The 19879-nt window shown below is 40.3% G+C and overlaps 1 protein-coding gene across 7 annotated transcripts; it reads right to left on the bottom strand.

Moving 5' to 3' along the window:
* Positions 1 to 35: 35 nt before the first annotated feature.
* On the bottom strand, positions 36 to 15043 carry LOC118375351 (NACHT, LRR and PYD domains-containing protein 12-like). 7 transcript variants are annotated; one of them, XR_008068333.1, is made up of 8 exons: positions 6089 to 7351; positions 5748 to 5921; positions 5351 to 5521; positions 4433 to 4556; positions 1606 to 1779; positions 1345 to 1461; positions 1161 to 1207; positions 36 to 1070 (listed from the first exon to the last, which is right to left on the bottom strand). XR_008068333.1 is itself a non-coding variant. In XM_035761870.2 (8 exons), exons 3-8 carry the CDS (start codon positions 5404 to 5406, stop codon positions 1006 to 1008), a joined length of 621 nt encoding a protein of 206 aa, XP_035617763.1. In that variant the 5' UTR covers positions 5407 to 5521; positions 5748 to 5921; positions 6089 to 7328; the 3' UTR covers positions 36 to 1005. The 7 variants fall into 7 exon arrangements, 6 of the variants coding, with proteins under 6 accessions (XP_035617763.1, XP_052323947.1, XP_035617761.1 ...); XM_035761870.2 differs by having other exon boundaries at positions 4433 to 4594; positions 6089 to 7328; XM_052467987.1 differs by having other exon boundaries at positions 4433 to 4594; positions 5812 to 5921; positions 6089 to 7328.
* Between the last annotated feature and the right edge of the window lie 4836 nt (positions 15044 to 19879).

The following is a 19879-nucleotide window of genomic DNA, read 5'->3' as shown; positions in this document are numbered from 1 at the left end:
TGATTGGTGGGATGAAAGTACAAAACATGTTGGGGTTAGGAGCTTAAGAAATCCTTCATATAAAAACACATTTGAACATTTCTTATAATACACAACACCACAATCATACATATTGTACATGTAATAGTTTGATAAAATGTATTTCCATTATTACTCAAAAATAAAAATACCCCAAACCCTGAGAACAATGTACAGAAAAAAAAGCTAAGGAGAAACTCCCCTTGTAGCTGAACGCAACATATCATACAGAATAGGTCAAACTTTCAACCACTATATTGCATAAGTATGCAGTTCATATACAGTAGGACCTCAGATTGGGAATCCAGGTTCTTTCAAAAACATTCAAATGTTTATAATTTTGCAATGTACTGGGGGGGGAAAGAGTTCAAACAATTATGGATAATATGAATTGAGTATTTCCATGTATTGGTCAACTGGATATGGTCTAGACTCCATCTCTATCATGGACTCAGAAGTACAGCAGTTTATTAGTAAACATTCAACATAATCCTTTTCTCTAGGCCAATTTAAGACCTAACACAGGGACACTGATGAATAGTCATTGACTGAAAATGCTGGATAAAGTGGTTCAGTGAAGGTGGACTGGAATGTGTGGAGGTGGGTCAGAGTGTCAGAGTAGACTAGGTAGAAGGACAGAATGCCTTGTGAGGAGTTCAGATACACCCCAACTCTGTCAGTGCTGGAAGAGGGGGCAGGTATGACCGTGTGCTCATTTTTGTGCAAGACAGAGAGTTTGAGGAAACCGTGGTTGAGGAGTCTTAGGCTCCAGGATTTGTCATTGTAACCAAGCAAACAGTTATGCCCTTTTCCAACCCTGCTCATGTGTTTATATGCCACACCTACATGAAACCCTTTCCCACTACACTCTGCCTCCCAGTAACAGCACCCAGTCAGACCCTCTCTACACAGCACCTGAGGACAGTCATTAAATCTCTCTGTGTGAGGCAAACTCAGATGATCATCATCCTCCCATGTCACAGTTCTTCAGTTGTTAGACAGAGAGAGTGTTTTGTGTGCTGTGTTAGGGTCCAGTGTGAGCGCACAGGCATCTGCAATAAATAGAGGTTAGGAATCGGTACACATGCCAAGATTAATTTATGCATTTAGGAGTCTAGAGAAGTTAACAATGAAAAACATACACTTCTTCAGGCCTGGTTTTAAGTAGCACTCTTCATTGTGTTCCACACTAAGGGAAGCAGAGGAACTGTGATTTAGTGACAGAAACAAGACTTGTAACTCAGTGAAACCGGCACTGAATAGTTATTCAGACACAGGTTAAGCCTAGTTTTGGACTAAGGAGCACTTTCAAGTTACTTGATTTACTTTAGTATGAAGAGTGGATTGTAGCTCAGATCCAGCTCTCGCAGGTGTGAGGGGTTTGACCTCAGAGCTGAAGCCAGAGAAGCACATCCTTCCATTGAGACAAGACAGCCAGAAAGCCTGCAACAGGAAGACATCACTATTTTAAAATACTTCTAACTGCTCATTTCATATATGTACATGGTTAATTAATTAAATGGGCTGTCTAATGAAATGGGCGGTGTATGACAATTTCATAATCTATAAAGTTAAATTCATAACTACCTCAGTGTCTCCAGTTCACAATGTTTACTCCCCAGTCCAGCAGAGAGCAGCTTCACTCCTGAATTGTGCAGGTTATTGTCACAGAGTACTAGCGTTCTCAGGTATGAGGGGTTTGAACGTAGAGCTGAAGCCAAAGAAGCACAGCCTTCCTCTGTGATGCCACAGGATGACATCCTGCAGGAAGAGTTCAGAGAAATCTTGAAAATGTTAAATACCACAATATTTGTGAGATTGTTTAAGGTGTAGTTACAAGGTTAAACCTTTAACATGTCTACCTGCAACGAGCACCAAATGCCAGTTACATCGTAGTAGCAGAGGAATAGAAATCCACGAGCGTAAAACGTACTTTGTAGAACGCTGTCTGATGGTGTAAAAATCTGCCTTTTTGTTGTGACTAGCCCGTCCGAATGTCATGTGTGCAACTTCCTGTATTATGATTGGGCCTCGTTGGCGTGGTTGATAAGGTAAGAACCAGTACTAAGGCTGGGTTTACACAGGCAGCCCAATTCTGATCTTTTGCCCAATTATTGTCAAAGGATCTGAATTGGGTTGCCTATGTAAACCCAGCCTGTCATTTCAGGTGTTTCAAGGTAGTGTCCTTAAAACAGTGGCTGCTTATCCGACTTTTCAGATATTTTTTTCTCCGGGCTAAAGATCCCGAAACGTCAGGATGTGCGGATCACATTAGGAGCTTCTGTTTATGCTCTACTTTACACACATTCTCTGCTCTACTACTCTGAATGGTTAGCTCAAAGCTGAATCAATGTCTGCAAGATCGCATAATCATAACAGAACTGAGTTTAATAGTATTAATGTATGTTATTGTAAGACAAAAAATACATTTTCTCCCATGTGGCCGAAACTCAACATTATGCAAAATAAACAGATAAACTATGCTATGGTTTGTAAACACCATCTGTGCAAAAATCTGGTCACTGTACATCATGCAAAAACACTGTATAACTCAGGAAAATCTAAATGCATACCCCCATAAACTGATTGAAGTCAAATAGTTGGTATGCAGATGCTGCATGGACGTTTCATCAGTAAAACTTGAATAATTATCATTCACGATTGACAGTGACAAATGTGAAGGGAAGGCAGACTTGACAGGTTTAGCAAAAATGTCTAGCGAAAGGACCACAAAACACGCCCACAAGGCCTTTTCGCCTCAATTTGTAGGGACATGGGCTAGAGGTCGACCAATTAATTAGGGATTTGAAATCGGTAATCAGCATTTTTGGTCGCTGATTATGGCTAATTACATTGCAATCCACGAGGAGACTGCATGCAAGGTAAATTGCTAGCTAGCATTAAACCTATATAAAAAAAATTAAAAAACAATCTTCACATAATCGTTGCAATCCTGCGTTGCATATAATGAATGCGTTTCCTGTTAATTTATCATCGAATCACAGCCTACTTCAATTTCGCCAAACTGGTGATTTAACAAAAGCACATTCGCGGGGGAAAAAAACCACCCTGTCCCTAACCATAAACATCAATGCCTTTCTTAAAATCAATACACAGAAGTATATATTTTTAAACCTGCATATTTAGTTAAGAAATTAATGTTAGCAGGCAAAATAGGAAAATTGTGTCAGAGTCAGGGTATATGCAGCAGTTTGCGCCGCCTGGCTCTTTGCGAACTGTGTGAAGACCATTTCTTCCTAACAAAGACAAATTAAATTTGCCAGAATTTTACATAATTATGACATTGAAGGTTGTGCAATGTAACAACAATATTTAGATTTAGGGATGCCACTCGTTCGATGAAATACGGAACGGTTCCGTATTTCACTGAAAGAATAAATGTTGTTTTCTAAATGATAAGTTTCTGGATTTGACCATATTAATGACCAAAGGCTCGTATTTCTCTGTGTTTATTATAATTATGTCTGATTTGATATAGCAGTCTGAGCGGTGGTAGGCAGCAGTAGGCTCGTAAGCATTCATTCAAACAGCACTTTACGGTGTTTGCCAGCAGCTCTTAGCAATGCTTGAAGCACAGCGCTGTTTATGACTTCACGCCTATCGACTCCCGACATTAGGCTGGCAATACTGAAGTGCCTATTAGAACATCCAATAGTCAAGGTATATGAAATACCAATGGAATAAAGAGAAATAGTCCACGTGTCATAATTCCTATAGTAACTACAACCTAAAACTAATTAACTGGGAATATTGAAGACTCATGTTAAAAGGAACCACCAGCTTTCATATGTTCTCATGTTCTGAGAAAGGAACTTAAACGTTAGCTTTTTACATGGCACATATTGCACTTTTACTTTCTTCTCCAACACGTTGTTTTTGTATTATTTAAACCAAATTTAACATGTTTCATTATTTATTTGAGACTAAATGGATTTTTATGTATTATATTAAGTTAAAATACAAAAGTGTTCATTCAGTATTGTTGTAATTGTCATTACAAATAAATTATATATATATATATATATAAAATAAACTCCCTCACTCTTCGACCTCCTCCACGAGAAAATTACCCATTTCTTTTCTGTTTTTGTTGGCTCCCCCACGTGGGGGTTCATGCTCTCTGATTGGCTCAAAGTCACATTGTTGGCCACTGACGAACATTGCGATTCTACAAGTAGAATGGTAGGGTCGTCACTACCGGGTTGGCATGCTGCAGTTACCGCTTTTGTTCTAGTAAGAGAAAAGGAACGGCCTCCCACTGTGATAAGTACCTATCGGCAGTGAGAGCATGGTGTGTTTCCTGCTTTAGTCAATCATTCTATAAGAGGTCAAGGTCTCTAGCTTTTCTTTACTATTGAACACGCTTTTCTTTCTGAAAAAAAAATGCACATACATCAAAGTCTCCAATTTCTGTAGTCCAGCAGAGAGCAGTTTCACACCCGAATCTTGTAAATCATTGCCACCCAGGTCCAGCTCTCTCAGGTGTGATGAGGTTGAGCTAAGAACAGACTCCAAAGCTGAACAACATTCCATTGTTAGATTGCATTGATTTAGCCTTAGGAAAAAAATATACAGAATTATGGTTAATAGTCAGCCTCCTACTGTCTATACAGAAATTTTAAAAATAATTAAAAATAGACTACACCAGAAAGCATGATTTGGCCACAGAGGATCATTCGTTTTTAGGGAAAACAATAAGCTGTGGATTGTTTTAAATCACATTGCCTACAAATCAGAAGGGCGAATTTGGGCAGTGCATGCTGAAAATACCAAATAGATGGTTGAGTTGCGACTGTCAGCGAAAAGTGGAGGCCCAGCGAGGCATACTTTTATTTAACTAGTCAAGTCAGTTAAGAACAAATTCTTATTTACAATGACAGCCTAAGAACAGTGGGTTAACTGCTTTGTTCAGTGCAGAACGACAGATTTTGTAGCGATGAGACAAGATAATAATTACTAACAATTGGATACCACGAAATTGGGGAGAAAAGTAAAATAAAAAATAAATTTAAAAAAGGTATACTTAACTGGAAATCAACCAATTCTCAGTCGTTAACAAACAGGTAAAATTATGTAAAAATCGGAAGTGTGTAGGCTACGGAGAGAAACAAAGTGATGTGGGTGCTGGATATGGAGGTGTGTGCTAGTGGATCTGCACAGGTGTGATGTAGTTGATGTTAGTTTATAAAATATATAAAAAAGGAATAGTCTGCAAATGTGATGATGAATATTGGCTTACCCACGCTGCCTGAGGTAGTCTACACACATACTGTAATTACACCTAAATGTGGCACAAACAAAATTTGCTCACCTCAAGATCTTCAGTTTACAGCTTTGACTACACAACCCATCACAGAGCAGATCCATACGAGAGTGCTGCAAGTCATTGTAACTCAGGTCCAGCTTTCGCAGTAAGTTTGTTGACTTTATAGCTGAGGCCACTACTCCCCAAGACCGCGCTGTGAGGTTACAGCCAGCAAGTCTACAACAACAGAGTAAATACAATTAAACCAACCTCTACAAATGTGTAGGTACAGTGCAATCCAAAAGTATTCAGACCCCTTCCCTTTTAGTTAAGTTTCAGCCTTATTTTAAAATGGATTAAATACATTTTCCCTCAATCTACACACAACACCCCATAATGACAAAGCGAAAACAGGTTTAGAATTTTTTGTAAATGTATAAAAATAAATAAAAAAAACAGATACCTTTATTTACACAAGTATTCAGACCCTTTGCTATGAGACCAGGGTTAGGGTTACAGGCACACACCTGTCTATATAAGGTCATACAGTTGACAGTGCATGTCAGAGCAAAAACCAAACTGAGGTGGAAGGAATTGTCCGTAGAGCTCAGAGACAAGATTGTGTCGAGGCACAGATCTGGGGAAGGGAAACAAAACATTTGTTGCATTGAAGCTTGTGGCAAACTTTAAACAACACTTTTTATGGATATCTTTAAGAAATGGCTTTCGTCTTGCCACTCTTCCATAAAGGCCAGATTTGTGCAATATACGACTGATTGTTGTCCTATGGACAGAGTCTCCCACCTCAGCTGTAGATCTCTGCAGTTCATCCAGAGTGATCATGGGCCTCTTGGCTGCATCTCTGATCAGTCTTCTCCTTGTATGAGCTGAAAGTTTAGAGGTACGGCCAGGTCTTGGTAGATTTGCAGTGGTCTGATACTCCTTCCATTTCAATATTATCGCTTGCACAGTGCTCCTTGGGATGTTTAAAGCTTGGGAAATCTTTTGTATCCATATCCGGCTTTAAACTTCTTCACAACAGTATCTCGGACCTCCTTGTTCTTCATGATGCTCTCTGCGCTTTTAACGGACCTCTGAGACTATCACAGTGCAGGTGCATTTATACGGAGACTTGATTACACACAGGTGGATTGTATTTATCATCATTAGTCATTTAGGTCAACATTGGATCATTCAGAGATCCTCACTGAACTTCTGGAGTTTGCTGCACTGAAAGTAAAGGGGCTGAATACTTTTGCACGCCCAATTTTTCAGTTTTTGATTTGTTAAAAAAGTTTGAAATATCCAATAAATGTCGTTCCACTTCATGATTGTGTCCCACTTGTTGATTCTTTACAAAAAAAATAGTTTTATATATTTATGTTGGAAGCCTGAAATGTGGCAAAAGGTCCCAAAGTTCAAGGGGGCCGAATACTTTCGCAAGGCACTGTATATCCCTCAGATTACACAGATCCACAAAGAAATTGAAAACAAATCCAATTTTGATCAACAACCATATCTATTGGGTGAAATACCACAGTATGCGTCACACTCAGACTCAGTCTAAAAGAGCGCGAACTGTACGGCGCAAACATCACCACACGCTACATACAACAAGATCTATCTCTCTAGACAAATAAGTAGTCCGGATAGCTAGCATATGAGTAGTACTCGTCTCACTACAAAGGAGAGGAATTGAAGAGATGGTGTTCGCACCTACGAGACAATCTAACTTTTACAATAAGTAACCTAGTTAACTTTTTTTTTAAATATATTGCAACAGTGAAAAAAATGCAGCGTGGACTGCAGAAGCAATTTACCCGAAAAGGCCATTGTCCTCGTCCAAAGCGGGCTTTGTACTGTACTTTTATTTCCAAGTCAATTTGCTTTGCATATCCCTTCAATGTATGTTTACTCGTCTATTATGATAAAGATCTGTATGAGACAATCCAGCTAAATTCACCGGTGGTGCACATTTCGGGGTTAATTTTATTCCAGGAATGCAATACAAGCACAAGAAAAAATAATTTTATAGTAAAGGGGCGCGGTTTACAGACTGCATTTCCTTGCCAAAAACGAACGTCCATCTGAATCCTAGTCTCACGGCCTAAACAGACGGTTTCCCTCCAATGATTCATATACACACTAGATGATTTATAGGGGGCGCTGTGTTGAAATGAAATCACCGAGTCCGACAGGCGTAAAGCCCATTCCCAACAAAGCAGAGTTAAAAAGTAAGAAATATTTGCTAAATAAAAAAGGAAATAGTAAACACTAAAAAATACATTTTAATTTAACACTTTTTGGGTCACTACATATTGATGTGTTATTTCCTATCTTATTATTCTACAATGTAGAAAATAGTTCAAATAAAGAAAAACCCTTGAATGAGTAGGTGTGTCCAAAGTTGACTGGTACTGTATATAAAGACATTTTCCTTAAAGTATCATTTTTAGAGATGACTAATGTCACTGTCCCCACTACCCTAAAAATGTCATCTAAATACTGTAGAATTTCATTCATTCCTATGGAGGACTGCTCCTACTAGGGAGTGCAAATATGGCCAACCAGTGGCTTCAAAACCTCTCAATGGCCAATACATAGAATCAGTAATCCAGGGTTTGTAATCCAGGGTTTATACACATTGGTTGCAACCCACAATGTAACAATGTCCCAGATTTTTTTTAAAGTCATCAGTGTAAGTGAATTTTTTCATTTTTCTGCAACTTTGAACCCAGATCCAATGACATGGTTCATTTTTTTTTTCACATTGATTGACAACTCAACCAAATGTAAATCAAAATGTTGAACTGATGTCTGTGCCTACGGGCTATATAGAATTAGTGTGTAGCATCATAGTGAAGCACATTTGAATTATGGTAGGACACTAGGAATTAAGATTCCATAAAACCAGTCCAGCAGAGCATTAGTGCCAGTCTATCTCTTCACTCATCATGAAAGTCCTATGCAAATAAAGTCAACCACAGTGATGACATAATTACTAATGGACTTCCCCTCACAATCAATTCACATATGACTACTTTCCTATTTAGAACTAGTCTATAGATAGTCATTACCTTTAAGTAACATTGTAAAAAGGACATATCTTTTCACAGTTTATAGTAGCAAAATAAAGAGGAAATAGCTCTGTATAATATCAAAGCCTATAGCCAGGTAATTTGATCTGGAGGTTAATCTGATCCATGTGGTGTGGTATAGCCAAGATACCTGCAGAAGCTGTGGTCTAATAGCACTCCAATGACTATCTGGTGATTGGGAGTGATCACTACAAACCTCACTCAGGACTGGGCTACTAACTTAGACTTACGAATATGTTCTGGTGGTGTCTGCCTGTCTGTATTTCTGCATCTGTGTGGTACTTTGTTGATATGTTCATAATATTCATATGAACAAAGGATACACATTCCTTCAATTCTTTCAATGCACTTTGCAGTAGTTCGGTCAGAAAATGTGGCTCTGTTGTTGGCTGTGAATTCACCCATGTTTTGCCTCTGGTGCACAATGTCCTACCTAATTCATAGGCAAAATATTTGCGTGGCAATTATAATTCTCTTATTTAAATTAGACTCTGAAACTGTGTTATAAAACAGGCGCATCTGAAGTGTTGGCCCCCATGTTTCATGAGCTGTAGCGTGTAGATAAAATGACAAAGTCAACATTTGTGGGGTCCCTAACAAATAACCATAACGACTACACTATGTTTGCTTTTACTCTTCTCTGAACAGCTGACTTATCAGAAGAAAAAAAAATCAACATTACTTTCTTTGGAAAATAGCAAACTTGTGAGGACTGTCAACAGTTGTTGGCTCCAGCCAGATGTCATTGAGTGTAGTGGTCAGCAGAGGGCGCCAGAAGACGCGTTCTCTTTTGCCACACAACGTCCTCAATGCCTCCTCGTGGCGAGCTCAAAGTCAACAAAACAATTGTACCTTCAAATTCGGAATGCAGTGTGCACCCCTTGGTAAATCTAGGTTCTCTGCTAGAGCACACGGTTGCCAAACCAACCAAGAAGTACAACACAACAGATACAAAAGACCAGGGATTTCTGACTTTATTTTCTATTGTCTGTGGACCCCCACCAAAGGGTGTTCAAGTGATATCCGCAGTGCTTCATTTGTAATTCGAGAGGTGCCAGAACAAACAAAAAATAAGCTCTTTGTGTGTGACCTAGGGAGCCCTGAGGTACCGGAACGCATGAGAAATTTAATAAAATATGAGGAAATTATAGGCCTAAACATGACTTCCAGTTTCACTGGCTCACCCAATGAAGCGCAGCTCACTCGCTTGTGATGGCCGATGCGTTCCTGCTAAAAGCCCATACCTCGCACTCGTCTTACTTTGTAAAACAATATTTGGAAGTTAATAAAATATTTAGTTAGCCTACAGCAGACAGATCATAGTTCTCTTTTCAGCAGGAGCCATTTGGTTTCCAACCTGTTTTCCATATTGCGAAAGGACTGTTTGTGTACTGTTCACTGACAGATTTGCTGCGCGTTCCTTGTTGGACTACACACAATCTACAGCTACGCAATTTAAAAAAATTAACTAGCAATCATCTGTGGCTTAATTAAGGTCATTTATATGCTGTAGTAGGCTATTCTGAAATATTTAATTTATTTCTGAACAGACAGCAGTTATTCTATAACTTTGGTAAATGTATTTTAATTTATCAGGGGTGCTGCAGCTCCTCTAGAACCCCTTCACGTGGCTATATGAAGTGCAACGCTGGAGAGATGAGAGTTTCAGGCTCATGTCTATCTGAGCAGAGATAAGCCAAACCACACGGCCAACAACAGTGGACACTTTATGGAACCCAAAACCTTCACTATCTCATCCTGGAATATCCAAGGCCTGAGGTCATCTGCCTTTGGTCTAAAGAGCAGGATCCTGGACTTCAAAGAAATCAGATATACAGACATTGTCATCCTACAAGTAACTTGGTATGGAGGAGATGGACCTCACTGGTTGCCCTCTAGGTTACAGAGAGCTGGTAGTCCCATTCACCAAACTACCAGGTGTGGAACAGGGAAGGGACTCAGGGGGTATGGTAATTTGGTACAGAGCAGACCTAACTCACTTTATTAAATGAATCAAAACAGGAACATTTTACATTTGGCTAGAAATTCATAAGGAAATTATCTTAAGAGAAAAATGTTCTCCTGTGTGCTACCTATATCCCCCCACTAGAATCCCCATGCTTTAATGAAGACAGCTTCTCCAACCTGGAGGGGGAAATCAATCACTTCCAGGCCCAGGGACATGTACTAGTGTGGTCCTTCTGTGGCACAGTTGGTAGAGCATGGCGCTTGTAACGCCAGGGTAGTGGGTTCGATTCCCGGGACCACCCATACGTAGAATGTATGCACACATGACTGTAAGTCGCTTTGGATAAAAGCGTCTGCTAAATGGCATATTTTTTTAAATATTTTTTTTTTAGTCTGTGGCGACCTAAAAGCCAGAACCTGACACCCTCAGCACACAGGGGGACAAACACCTGCCTGGAAATGACAGCATTCCCTCCCCCATATGCCACCCTCGGGACAACTATGACAACATAACCAACAAAAACAGCAGCTCTGTCGCACGCTGGGTATGTACATAGTCAATGGTAGGCTTCGAGGGGACTCCTATGGTAGGTACAACTATAGCTCATCTATTGGCAGTAGTACTGTAGACTACTTTACCACTGACCTCAACCCAGAGTCTCTCAGAGTGTTCACAGTCAGCCCACTGACACCCCTATCAGTTCATAGCAAAATCACAGTCTACTTGAACAGAGGAATACTCAACCATGAAATGCTATAGATGGAAGGAATGTAGTATGGAAACCTACCAAAAAACTATTAGGCAACAACAAATTCAATTCCTTTTCAACAACTTCCTGGACAAAACGTTCCACTGTAATAGTGAAGGTGTAAACTTGGCAGTAAATCAAATCAAATTTATTTATATAGCCCTTCGTACATCAGCTGATATCTCAAAGTGCTGTACAGAAACCCAGCCTAAAACCCCAAACAGCAAACAATGCAGGTGTAAAAGCACGTAGAAAATATAAACAGTATAGTTGACCTCTATGCTTCCCTATCAAATCTAAACATTTCAAAACAGGAAACCAAAGAAAATTAACAATGAGAAATGGTTTGAAGAATACAAAAACCTAGGAAAATAAATTGAGAAACCTGTTCAACCAAAGCCAGACACCCAGAAAACCTGAGTCTAAGCTTCACTATGGTGAATCACTAAAACATTACAGAAAACTAAGGAACAGCACATCTCAAATCAGCTCAATGTAATTGAAGAATCCATAGACTAACCACTTCTGGGAAAATTGGAAAACACTAAACAAATAATTATCTATCCAAAATGAAGATGTTTGGGTAAACCACTTCTCCAATCTTTTTGGCTCTATAACAAAGAACAGCAAAAACATATACCTGATCAAATACAAATCTTAGAATCAACTATTAAAGACTACCAGAAAACACTGGATTCTCCAATTACCTTGAATGAACTACAGGACAAAATAAAAACCCTCCGCCCCAAAAAGGCCTGTGGTGTTGATGGTATCCTCAATGAAATAATAAAATATACAGACAACAAATGCCAATTGGCTATACTAAAACTCTTTAACATTGTCCTTAGCCCTTCCCATTGTCCTTAGCCCTTCCCCAATATTTGGAAAGAATGACTGATCACCCCAATCCACAAAAGTGGAGACAAATTTGACCCCAACAACTACCGTGGGACATGCGTCAGCAGCAATCTTGAGAAAATCCTCTGCATTATCATTAACAGCAGACTCATATATTTTCTAAGTGAAAACAATGTACTGAGCAAATGTCAAATTGGCTTTTTACCAAATTATCGTACGGCAGACCATGTATTCACCCTGCACACCCTAGTTGACAAACCAAAACAAAGGCAAAGTCTTCTCATTTAAAAAAAGCCTTCAACTCAATTTGGCATTCGGGTCTGCTATGCAAATTGATGGCAAGTGGTGTTGGGGGGGGGGGACATACGACATTATAAAATGAATGTACACAAACAACAAGGGTGCAGTTAAAATTGGCAAAAAAACAAATTTCTTCCCACAGGCCCATGGGGTGAGACAGGGATGCAGCTTAGGCCCCACCCTCTTCAAAATATATAAACAAATTGGCGAGGGCACTGGAACAGTCTGCTGTACCCGGCCACACCTTATTAAAATCTGAAGTCAAATGTCTACTGTTTGCTGATGATCTGGTGCCAACCAAGGAGGGCCTACAGCAGCACCTAGATCTTCTGCATAGATTCAGCCAGTAATTCTCAGTAAGACCAAAATAACGGTGTTGCAAAAACGGTCCAGTCGCCAGGACCACAAATACCATCGCAACACCGTTGCCCTAGAACACACAAACAAAACAATACATACCTTGGCCTAAACATCAGCACCACAGGTAACTTCCACAAAACTGTCAACGATCTGAGAGACAAGGCAAGAAGGGCCTTCTATGCCATAAAAAGGAACGTATTAACTTACCAATTAGGATCTGGCTAAAAATATTTGGCCAGCATCCCGGAATCGTCTCTTCACTGTTGACGTTGGGACTGGTGTTTTGCGGGTACCATTTAATGAAACTGCCAGGTGAGGACTTGTGAGGCGTTTGTTTCTCAAACTAGACACTCTAATGTACTTGTCCTCTTGCTCAGTTGCGCACCGGGGCCTCCCACTCCTCGTTATATTTTGGTTAGGGCCAGTTTGCGCTGTTCCTTGAAGGGAGTAATGCACAGCGTTGTAGAGATCTTCGGTTTCTTGGCAATTTCTCGCATGGAATAACCTTCATTTCTCAGAACAAGAATAGACTGACGAGTTTCAGAAGAAAGTCCTTTGTTTCTGCCCATTTTGAGCCTGTAATCAAACCCACAAGTGCTGATGCTCCAAATACCTAACTAGTCTAAAGAAGGCCAGTTTTATTGATTCTTTAAATTAGCACAACAGTTTTCAGCTGTGCTAACATAATTGGAAAAGGGTTTTCTATTAATCAATTATCCTTTTAAAATGATAAACTTGGATTAGCTAACACAATGTGCCATTGGAACACAGGAGTGATGATTGCTGATAATGGGCCTCTGTACGCCTATGTATATATTCCATTAAAAAAAACGTCAATTTCCAGCTACAATAGACATTTACAACATTAACAATGTCTAAACTGATCACTTTATGTTATTTTAAAGGACAAAAAAAGTGATTTTTTTGTAAACAAGGAAATTTCCAAGTTTCCCCAAACTTTTTAACGGTAGTGTATGTTTCCCATGCCAATAAAGCACCTTGAATTGAATTGATAAGGAGAGAGATCATAGAAAGTGAACCTCATTCGAGTTCTGTGAGAGATACAGACGTGCTACTCACACTCCCAATGTTACGCAAACCTGGGCTGACCCAACCCGAATCAACTCTTAGAATATTAGGCTTGGTCTGAAATTGAATTTCTTCACATTTGAGCAGTGGTGGAAAAAGTACCCAATTGTCATACTTGAGTAAAAGTAAAGATACCTTAATAGAAAATGACTCAAGTAAACGTCCTCCATTAAAATACTACTTCAGTAAAAGTCTAAAAGTATTTGGTATTAAATGTACTTAAGAATTAAAAGTAAATGTAATCGCTAAAATATACTTTATAAAAAGTAAAAGTATGAATCATTTCACATTCCTTATATTAAACAAACCAGACGGCATGGTTTTCTTGTTTATATTTTTTTTATGCATAGCCAGGGGCACATTTCAACACTCATTTACAAACAAAGCATGTGTGTTTAGTGAGTCTGCCAGATCAGAGGCAATAGGGATGACCAGGGATGTTCTCTTGATAAGTGTGTGAATTAGACATTTTCCTGTCCTGCTAAGCATTCAAAATGTAACTAGTACTTTTGGGTGTCAGGGAAAATGTAAGGAGTATATTATTTTCTTTAGGAATGTAGTGAAGTAAAAGTTGGCAAAAATATAAACAGTAAAGTAAAGATACCCCAAAAAACAACTTAAGTACTACTTTAAAGTATTTTTACTGAGGTACTTTACACCACTGCATTAGGGTTTGATTAAGTCTTGGACAATTAACAAAGAGGCAACTCGAATTAACTGCGATTGCTTTTATTAGAATTTTGCATTGCAAAATGTGACCATTATTTGTCATGCCATGAGAGGTACCGGATCAAAACAGGCCAAAACACATCTGCAAATTATTAATAAATGATAAATGGATTTATTCACATTGTACTCACAACTGTACAAGCTATTTTGAGTTATATAAACCACACTTTATAAAGGTCCAATGCAGATGTTTTTATCTCTATCAAATCATTTCTGGGTAACAATGAACTACCTTACTGTGATCGCGTTCAATTAAAATTGTGAAAAATTAAATAGCTTATGAGCAATTTCTCAAGCAGAAATTTAGCTTAGACTATCTGGGAGTTGTCTGAGTGGGGAGGTGAAAACTGAAAACTAGCTGATATGGGAAGAAAGGTTTTGTGTATAAACTAATTTACCACCTGGTGATGTCCCCAGGCAGGCCAAAACTCTGTCCTACCAAAACAGGCAGTCTTATCAAACAGCACTCACCCAATGTCACATCTACTCCCACTCCTCATCTCCAGTGCTCAGCGTCACCAGTCGTCACAGGTTTACTAACCACCGGTCCTGGCAACCTTCATTACGCACACCTGCACCTCATCACTTCCCTGATTACTCCCCCTTTATCTAGAGCTCTTTTTTAATGTTTATTTTTATTTTTATCACCCATCAGGCAGTATTGTTTCTGTGTTATGATCAGATGCTACACTTGTTCCTGTAGCCACTCTGGGTGTTCTTATCAAACACTGACTGCCCCTGCTTCCTGACATTAAAAGTGCATTATCACAATTTCACAGTAATATTCCAACCTCATAGTGTGGAAATATGTACACTGTGAAACACAGGAATATCACTTTTTTGACTGCGCTGGTCCTTTAACCATGACCTATTATGACATTTAAAAATGACCCACATTCAATTGTGTAACTTTTTGCGTGGTCAAGCTATTGATAATGACGCTGTGATTATACTACACTATCTAAGGCACTAATAGGGATGTCATGTATTGCCCACTTGTTATCCAATTATCAAGTGAGGGGTCACAGAGATAAAAGTGGGAGGTCAGAATTGGGGAGATGGGGAGGTCATAATGAGGGAGATGGGTAGGTCAGAATGGGGGATGGATGGAGGAGGTCAGAATGGGGGATGGATGGAGGAGGTCAGAATTGGGGAGATGGGGAGGTCATAATGAGGGAGATGGGTAGGTCAGAATGGGGGATGGATGGAGGAGGTCAGAATTGGGGAGGAAGGGAGATGGGGAGGTCAGAATGGGGAGAGAGGCAGATGGGGAGGTCAGAATGGGGAGAGAGGCAGATGGGGAGGCAGAGAGAGTGGACATCAAACGATTTCGGAACTGCCATTATAAATGGTACTGCTAACCTAGAGTCCATTCAAATGAAATATATACAGGATGACAATGCATCCTAGCAATAACCAAAAACATGCTCCCACATATAAAGTAGTAGGCGCGTGCACACACACACAGCTTGTGTAAGCAATGGCTAATGTGCAGTGTGTGATTGTGTGCAGAGGAATGGAGATGAGAGGAGGAGAGGGTAGAATAATATATGCCATTTAGCTGACGCTTTTATCCAAAGCGACTTACAGTCATGTGTGCATACATTCTACGTATGGGTGGTCCCGGGAATCGAACCCACTACCCTGGCGTTACAAGCGCCATGCTCTACCAACTGAGCCACAGAAGGACCGTGCCAGTGGGGGTGGGTGTATAGGAAGGAATAGCCTTCTGTGGAGCAGCAAATTAACCCCTGAAGAATGTACAGTATGTCACAGCATCCCACCAGTAAGTTCTGCTGTGAAAGTCAGAATGCGCATGGAGCGCTAGCTGCTGTTTCCCAATCAGTTAATTACAAGCAGGGTTGTGTTGTTCTCTGAGTAATTTGGTTCATTATAGGGTCAACTGACTTGTGGCGTTTCATAATTAGCTTGTTTGTTTCAGAGGGTGCTCAGTTCAGTCAGCTCATAACCAGGGATTTCAGGTTGTTGACACTGGAACGTTAACTACCTGGACTTACACCAGATCAGTCTCGGTCTCGAGACCACATTTTGAGTGTCCAGGTCTTGTCTAGATGTCAGATACATTTGTATTCGGTCTTGACGCAGTCTCGGACAGTGAAGACTTGTAATTTCTTCCGGAGACCAGCAAAGTAAAAAACTCACAATTATCAGCTTCCATTCAGTCAGCGCATAAAACCGCTTTGCCAGGCCAAATATATACACTCCTTTCTTGAAACATGAATGCCTGCAGTCTTTTAATTTGAATTTTATTTAACCTTTATTTACCTAGGCAAGTCAGTTAAGAAGTTAAGGGGTGGCAGTTAGCCTAGTGGTTAGGGCGTTGGGCCAGTAACTGAAAGGTTCTTAGATCGAATCCCCAATCTGACAAAAATCTGTCATTCTGCCCCTGAACAAGGCAGTTTCACCCACTGTTCCTAGGCCATCATTGTATTTACATTTAAGTCATTTAGCAGACGCTCTTATCCAGAGCGACTTACAAATTGGTGCATTCACCTTATGACATCCAGTGGAACAGCCACTTTACAATAGTGCATCTAAATCTTTTAAAGGGGGTGAGAAGGATTACTTTATCCTATCCTAGGTATTCCTGACAAAAGAGGTGGGGTTTCAGGTGTCTCCGGAAGGTGGTGATTGACTCCGCTGTCCTGGCGTCGTGAGGGAGTTTGTTCCACCATTGGGGGCCAGAGCAGCGAACAGTTTTGACTGGGCTGAGCGGGAACTGTACTTCCTCAGTGGTAGGGAGGCGAGCAGGCCAGAGGTGGATGAACGCAGTGCCCTTGTTTGGGTGTAGGGCCTGATCAGAGCCTGGAGGTATTGAGGTGCCGTTCCCCTCACAGCTAGGCAAGCACCATGGTCTTGTAGCGGATGCGAGCTTCAACTGGAAGCCAGTGGAGAGAGCGGAGGAGCGGGGTGACGTGAGAGAACTTGGGCAGGTTGAACACCAGACGGGCTGGGGCGTTTTCTGGATGAGTTGTAGGGGTTTAATGGCACAGGCAGGGAGCCCAGCCAACAGCGAGTTGCAGTAATCCAGACGGGAGATGACAAGTGCCTGGATTAGGACCTGCGCCGCTTCCTGTGTGAGGCAGGGTCGTACTCTGCGGATGTTGTAGAGCATGAACCTACAGGAACGGGCCACCGCCTTGATGTTAGTTGAGAACGACAGGGTGTTGTCCAGGATCACGCCAAGGTTCTTAGCGCTCTGGGAGGTGCAATTGACACTTGATGCAATTGAAAACGCAATTGACCAAAATCAGTTCTGGGACATGTGTAACAATTTAAGCACGACAAAGCCACAATAATTAGCCATACAAGATGTAGGAATTTGGAAAAACATCCCACAAAAAGATACAACAGAACGAATTAGAAATGAAAGAAATTGAACATCCTTGAATCAGTCACGAAAAACAACTAAAATCCATTAGATGACCCAATAATCCAACAGGAACTAAATGAAAAGCTCAAATCTATAAAATCAAGGAAGGCTTGTGGTCTAGACAACATCAGAAACGAAATGCTGAAAAACAGCACACCATCACACTACTGAGCATATATACACACCTTACACACACTAATTAATAAACACCACCACACTACTGACCATATATACACCTTACACACACTAATTAATAAGGGGAACATCTTTGCTTGCTTTAGTGACTTTAAAAAAGCATTTGATTATATTTGGCACGAAGGACTATTCTCCAAAATTCTCCAAAGTGTTTGTAAATAAATTGTAAATAAGAATGTGTTCTTAACAGACTTGCCTAGTTAAATAAAGGTTAAAGAACAAATTTGTATTTACAATTAAGGCCTACCAAAAGGCAAAATGCCTCCTGGGATAAAAAATATAAATATAGGACAAAACACACATCACAACAAGAGAGACAACATTACATAAAGAGAGACCAAAGACAACAACATAGCAAGGCAGCAACACATGACAACACAGCATGGTAGCGGTACAAACACTTATTGGGCACAGAAAACAGCACAAAGGGCAAGAAGGTAGAGACAACAATACATCACATACTTGTGATATATTTACACTATATATACAAAAGTATGTGAACACCCCTTTAAATTTGTGGATTTGGCTGTTTCAGTCACACCCGTTACTGACATGTGTATAAAACCGAGCACACAGCCATGCAATCTCCATAAACAAACATTGGCAGTAGAATGGCCTTACTGAAGAGCACAGTGACATTCAATGTGGCACCGTCATAGGATGCCACCTTTCGTCACATTTCTGCCCTGCTAGAGCTTCCTGGTCAACTGTAAGTGCTGTTACTGTGAAGTGGAAACGTCTAGGATTTGGCGGATGCCAGGAGAACGCTACCTGCCTAGATGCATAGTGCCATCTGTAAATTTTGGTGGAGGAGGAATAATGGTCTGGGGCTGTTTTTCATGGTTATGGCTAGGCCCCTTAGTTCCAGTGAAGGGAAATATTAACGTAACAGCATACAATGACATTCTAGACGATTCTGTGTTTCCAACTTTGTGGCAACAATTTGGGGAAGGCCCTTTCCCGTTTCAGGAAATTAATAGCTGCTTGTGAAATTGTGTCTTAATCCTAATTGATCAAATAATGTATATTTTTTTCATATGAATAACTCCCACCGATAGTCCCTGCAGTCCCTTGAAGGTAAACCTCTGTCAAGGTTTCATTTGCTTTGAAGTAGAAATGAATAGATATTTCTGAGTGTGTCACCCCGAGCGCTCCCCCAACACACAACCTACTTTTTTGGTGCTTTGCACTCGTGTGGGTTTACATTGAGTCAGACTTCAAAGGGATTGGCTCAGACTGTCATGGAGTTCTGTATGTGGTTTAGCTCAGAGGGATAACATAATCTTGTGGCACACAGGATACCCAAGTTTCGAACCTTGGTGGACCACGTTTACCTTGGCTCTAGCATTCAAGTTGTGTGCCCACTTGTTGAACTTACTTTAGCCTCAACTTGTGTTGTCTTAGAGTAAACTCACTTTTGCCACAGACACAAACCGAGAGGAAGTTTGGGAAAAGCAAAACACTTTCTCCCAGTGGCATGTGTACATCACACAGGAGGGGAGTAGCTAGATGAATTAAAATAAAGAAGGACGAAAATGAGAAGCTTCATTATTATCAAACCCTGGAGTCCCATTTCAGGGGTGCATGGGCATTCTCCGGCTAGATGAGACCATCCAGCTGCAAGTGGAACCAGACACCAGCCACCTGTCCAATTATATTTCACCTTTAATTCATGGGAAATAGGCTATAATTAAACTTGCAATAGGCTGAAAATGACAATTTCATTATCATCACAGAAAGTAATTCCAAATACTAACATGATAGGTCGCTGAATTTGTCTGGGGTCCCTAAAGATCCCCCCAAAAATTCTCCAATTTGTCTGGCTCTTGGGATGCGAGAAATTACAGTTCGAGTG

Source organism: Oncorhynchus keta, chromosome 18, assembly GCF_023373465.1.
Source record: "Oncorhynchus keta strain PuntledgeMale-10-30-2019 chromosome 18, Oket_V2, whole genome shotgun sequence".
Taxonomy (NCBI): Eukaryota; Metazoa; Chordata; class Actinopteri; order Salmoniformes; family Salmonidae; genus Oncorhynchus; species Oncorhynchus keta.
Note: the sequence above shows the minus strand (reverse complement) of the source record. Positions and strands in the feature narration are given on the sequence as shown.